Source organism: Metopolophium dirhodum, chromosome 6, assembly GCF_019925205.1.
Source record: "Metopolophium dirhodum isolate CAU chromosome 6, ASM1992520v1, whole genome shotgun sequence".
NCBI classification, from domain to species: Eukaryota; Metazoa; Arthropoda; class Insecta; order Hemiptera; family Aphididae; genus Metopolophium; species Metopolophium dirhodum.
In genome coordinates this window covers 12,288,654-12,294,677 of record NC_083565.1, presented here as the reverse complement: position 1 = coordinate 12,294,677, position 6,024 = coordinate 12,288,654, and the positions used below count along the sequence as shown (strand labels likewise).

The 6,024-nt window shown below is 26.3% G+C and overlaps 1 protein-coding gene across 1 annotated transcript in view; it reads right to left on the bottom strand.

Annotated features, from left to right (window-relative positions):
- Nucleotides 1-6,024, bottom strand: part of LOC132947969 (probable serine/threonine-protein kinase nek3) — a 93,418-nt gene that overhangs the window by 42,682 nt on the left and 44,712 nt on the right. Inside the window, exon 5 of the mRNA XM_061018240.1 lies at nucleotides 1,378-1,469. Within this exon, the coding sequence (XP_060874223.1) occupies nucleotides 1,378-1,469 (92 nt within the window). The remainder of the gene's footprint in view (nucleotides 1-1,377; nucleotides 1,470-6,024) is intronic.

The window sequence follows — 6,024 nt, the reverse complement described above, 5'->3', positions numbered from 1 at the left end:
TTCAATTTTTTATTGTTTATATTTTTAAATTCGTAATTTTATGATTTACTTAATAAAATTTAATGGCATCAATTATGTAAATAGACTATTTAACTATTTATGAGAGTTATTAGTTATTAGTTATTACTTAAAAATGTAACCATTTAGTATTATTAGATATCCGTTTATATTAGAGTTGTTGAGATTAAATGTCAATAAGTTAGTAAAATAAGAAAGGATAAGTTTATTATATTTGTTCAGTAATATTTCAATGTTTATTTAATACACACAAGTTTATATTATTATTTACACTGTTTTTATATTGATTTTTAAAATAATCTCGCTGAATTGAAAAATAATTTATTAATGACATTTAATTAAATTTCACAAAAGGCCAACTTAATCACAAATTGTAGGCATGTTTATGGTAAAAATAATAATCAAATTTGATTCTCAATCAAATCATATAATATGGTACCTACGTCTTAAGTCCAAAATCCTAAACAACTATTTGAAGAATGTACCAAAAAATAATATATCATAATGTCATAATAATTATTAGTGGACTAAAGGCATCGGTTGCGACGCGCATCGACGCCGGTTCGAAACCTCGGCTGCGGGCAGCTTTTTCTTCGGGCAAGTCAAGGTGTCCGGAGAGAAGTGCCGCCATCCCCTACCCGGGCATGAAAGATACCTACGGGTGCCCACTAAAAAATCTTGCAAAACTAATAAACACACGTGTTCGAACCTATACAGTACCCTCCCCCACAGTTAAAAACCACCCAATGGCCTGCGTTGCCGCGGGTTAATTAATAGAAAAAAAAAATTATTATTATTATAATATTATGTTATAAAAAACAAGTAAGCATCTAGGTATAGTTTTGTTCAACTTGTTGAACTAAAGTTTTTACTTAAACTAAATGGAATCAAAGAGTTTGAATAAAATAAGTTTGTATAGTATAATGATTTATATCTAATAAAAGGCTTGATTTAACGTATTAAACATATTATTGAACATTTTTGTATATAACAAAATCGTTACTTTGAGATACTGAAAACATCTTTCAAAGTATTTATTTCATCATTTTTCAATTCAAATATAATACATACCTATACGCATTTTAGTGGAATTCTTTATAGACGTATAAACTTTGTATAAGAAAAATACTGAGAATAATTATTAAATGTTTCTGAGAAAACCTTATGAGTTATAAGTTAAAAATGCAAAAAGTATAATATTAAAACGTCTATTATAAAAATAAAATGCCTACATGTATACACACATAAAAAATAAAAATAAAATATAAAATATAATGTACACGACCGGTTTTTTTTTTTTTTTAGATATCAGTATACACATTTGTCTTTGGTACGTTAACAAATTGTACAAGTACTTACCGACATTTCGATGCTAGGGTGATCAATGAACACCATTTCAGACTCTTCGCCATCCAGTAGTATGGAAACTGTTTTTTCACCAAACTCGTCATCTGCAAACGTAATTGAAAATTTACCATACATAAAGGTATACATTGTACGTTTCTACTACGTAATAATACATTATTCATTCAGTGCTTTTATTAAATCCATTTCGAGACAGAAAATAAAATTTACCGGAGTTTCCGTTCCCCATTCCAAAGAACTTTATTATACCATAAAATAACGTAGGTACATGATATAAGCCCGTCATTCAAAGCCCAACGTGTGTACAGTGGACGTTTACCTCCGAGTTTACGTCACTTCAAAAACAATTCAGAAAAAAATAAATAAATACAAATAGTTGGGATAAAGTGGATTGGGACGATTTTATTGGTAACTTGACATCACTTCGAGTGTTTTTATTAGGCATGTCGTGTGCAATAATACAAGGGATTTTGTTTGCTTTTAAGCGTACATTTCGCCATTCTTAAGTTTACTAACAAATAACAACGACCGATATTGTAATGACTGACTTACGTGACGTTGAGATGTATGGTATAAGTATATAACTAATAAAATTCACTTTTGTAGTAAGTACATAATATATAATATATAGGTATCTACACGCATATTATATTATGTATTCTTATTAAGTTGGAAAATAATATGTATTATAATTTACAAGCTTTAAATTTTTAACTTTTAACTATTTGACAATAATATTGTGTGATCATATTTTTATTTTAAATTGTGCATATTTAATCAAATTCAATGTAGGTAGGTGTAATAATCAATAATAAAGAAAAAGTATTTCGAATAATGTTTGATATTCTTTGATAAAGTGTCCACTGATAAGGGGGAGATCAAATTCGTCTCTACACAGTCGATTCGAAAATTATAGGTATGAGGTATTTTATTGTGAAATTAAATGCAATTAACGTGTTTATTATCTATAGTTTTTTTATTTTTCATAATACAATTTACAATCTGTTACAATGTAGAACAATTATTATAAGTAAAAAAGATGGATTATTTAATAGTCTGAAAAAAAGACGGATTTAAAAAGTCTTCCATTGAGCGCACTTTGTAAGTTATTTATATATACGTTTACAATAATATGTTTAGTGTTTATTATAATATTATTATAAATAAACATATTATGGACATTAGCTAAGTTAATAGGTCCCGGCATCGCCGCCTATTAAGTCATTAGTCATTACTCATTATCTATAGTAAATACGAATTCATTTAATAACAATGTCATTAGAAAAATAGAAACTTTGATTTTTTTTTTTTTAATTTGTATTACCCTAAATGATAATATTGGTAGTTCTAAGAACCGATTTACAAATATAAAAAAATTATTCCAATCTTCGGGTGATATTCTGTTGATTAATTGACACAACATTTAAATATATATTTTCTTTTATATTATTTTAATTTAATGTTGATGAATACGCTATTGAAATTTTTTGATTTTGATTTAATTTTGTTTTAAAACATCGTTATGTCATATGATAAAATCTATTATGAAAAATTAAATTCAAAATTAATAATGATGAAATAACTTAACAAATAATGTAGGTACGTTATAATGTGATTACCAGATTACCTACCTACTATATTAATAATAGCATTAACCACAAAATCGGCTTATTTTCGCTGTTTGATACATTATAGAGATATGATCAATAAACTATATATATGCAAATCATAGACTTCCGTACAGTGCGGGAGACTCCACAGTTAAGTTGATCTCCGATAGTTATTTCTAGGCGCAAGTTCAATTTATAGTTGCAACACAGATGGCTGTTCTTTAATAACATATTATATTACCTATCATTGTTGCAGAACAGATAACGTAAACAATACTAAATAAGAATATAATATTGTAGTGTAATGTACCTATTACATCGTTCCAAATTGAACCCGTCTTTGTCTTGCGACGGTAATTTATTGAAATAATGTTAGATAACAATCAGAACGCGAGTAATTAAATCGAATTAAAACATTAGCCGAAATTCGCTTTAATATTCTTTCTACGCCGAAACTTGCATGTTATAGGTAAATATTTTGTATTGCCAAGTTGTTATTTGTGGACCCAATAATTAATTCCATGTAATTATTTTACACGCCAGAGATTACTGAAAGGTTGGATTGGGTTTATTATTATAGTCTTACCTATATACCTACTGGCTACTACCTTCATAATTTAATTTGCAAAAATGTATTTATTAATATTTGATTATATTATACTCTAACTAATTGTTAGTGCTATTAAAAAAAAAACTTTCAATCAATAATAAGTTTGATGACACGAGTTATAATTCTAGCATATATAGTATAGAAATATTTGTTTTAAAATTGTAAATACTGTAACAAGCGTTTAAACCGTTCATTATCACGATAACAGACTAAACATGAAAATCAATCGCAAGATGATAACGGTAGATTTTTTTTTTTGCATTTGTAAGTGTTTTCTTGTTATTTTTATAATAGAGCATTTGAGTACAAACTCAATTACATCTCTGTAGATGAAAAACTTGTTAATAGTATTTTAGATACATTTTTTTATGTATTGAATACTTGAATATTTTTTAAAAGTAACTTTCGTGAAATTGTATTTTAAGACTAGCGAAACGACAAAGCACAGTAAATTATGTTTAACATAATATGAGATAAGGGATTTAATACGAGATTAAAATAGTCAATCAGTCACCACTTACAACTAAAACGTCTACAACAAGTATTGAATAATGTGCCTACATAAATGATTATATAATATAAAACCAGCTTTTAACACTTTTTCACTTTATATAGTGCTATGTTTATAGATAGACCATTTAAATTATTCTAAAAGCAATGATACCTTTGATCACGCATATGATTCTAAAACCAAGATTCTCATAAAAATAGTTAGTTGAAAAATAAAAACCAACTAATACTTTACTAATTAGTGATCTTACTCAACATTATTAATAATTTTATTATTTTATCTTGCATAATATATTATATACTATTTAATATTTAGATTGTTGTTATTATAATAATTGTAAGGAATGGTATCGTTGGACTGATCAGCTTCCCAGACAGCATTTTATAATGATAATATTATAATCATATTTTTAGACAACAAATTGCTGTCTGGGTCTATAGAAATTTAAATTACCTTTTTATTAATTGTTTATTGTGTATGTATAGTTTTTAAATGCTCACCAATGTATAGATACTGGAATACATATCGCATGCACTATGCACATCATTGTAGGTAGATAGGTACTATCATCGCGCAACTTATGTACCTAATCATTTTTAATATAGGTACCTACTGTCTTTTATAAATATAAGTTGATATAAGAATAAATATGTTTATATTTTTACGAATTGGTGCAAAATTATCAATTTCATAAATGTACACCTAATTTTAAGAAACACATATGTAACTTTCCCAGGCTAATGACCTTTACTGTTGAAGCCTTATCCTTTAAATTAAAATTTAAAATTTAAAAAAAAAAAATTATCAAACTTTTTTTGAAAATTGAAATTTTTATTCAAACAATTTTATTTGTAGAACTGTTACTTTATAATCATTTTAATCGTTGCATGTTTTTCCTTAGCCCTTTTTCCTTAGTTATATTACAGGTAGGCTTTAATTATATTTTATTTTATCTATAACCTTATACCTATTATATTTCACCTTCAAAATAAAATAAAATATGGTACCAAGCATATATTTTACAGATACATTATTTAAAATTTTAATTTTCTAAACCTATGTTTAATAATATGCGAAACATGTGATAGCCTACAAACAATAAAATATATGTATTTTTCAACATTATGTTTACGATAACCTATTTTAAACTCGCTGATACATAATAACTGTATTGCAGTTCGTAAACCTATGTGGCTGTGTCTGGTAATTTTCAATCTGTTTTCCTTATACAGGGTGGGTCATTGCCCCCAGGGACCCAGTTTTCTTGATTTAGATATATGGTTTACCAAGAAAAATATTACAACCCACACTGTGTATACTAATTTAATCGCAATTTATTGATCTTTTAATAAAAATAAGACATGAAGTAATATTAAATCAGATTAATTATTTCATCTTGAACCTGAGTTACATTAAGTTATGAAATAAATGATATTATTTTCTTTTATTATATGAAATTGTACAATTTTAGAATATAGATAGGTACATAAATAAATCATTTCCTGATTGAACGGAACATCAAAATATATTTATCTATTTTTTAAAGGATTAATAATAAAATTATAACTATATTTATTATTTTGTTCCTTTACATTTTAGTTTCCTGTAATAAAATAAATATATGTCTATGGATAAAAAAATAAGCTTGTTACTCTTAGTTTACGATTGTATGAAATTGACTCATATAGTAAAATATATAGGACATTTAAGGTTTTTAATCAATGTAAGATTCGGTATACTTTGAAAAAAAATCCCATAAAAAGGCACGCGGTAAAAGAGATTAGCGACGATTTCCATAACTGCATTGTTTAGTAGAAAGATGAAATTGGTCATAACTGCGACTATTTAGTATATTTTATGCACCCAAAAATCATATATCTACGCCGTTAAGTCTTCTTTGATAAAAATAT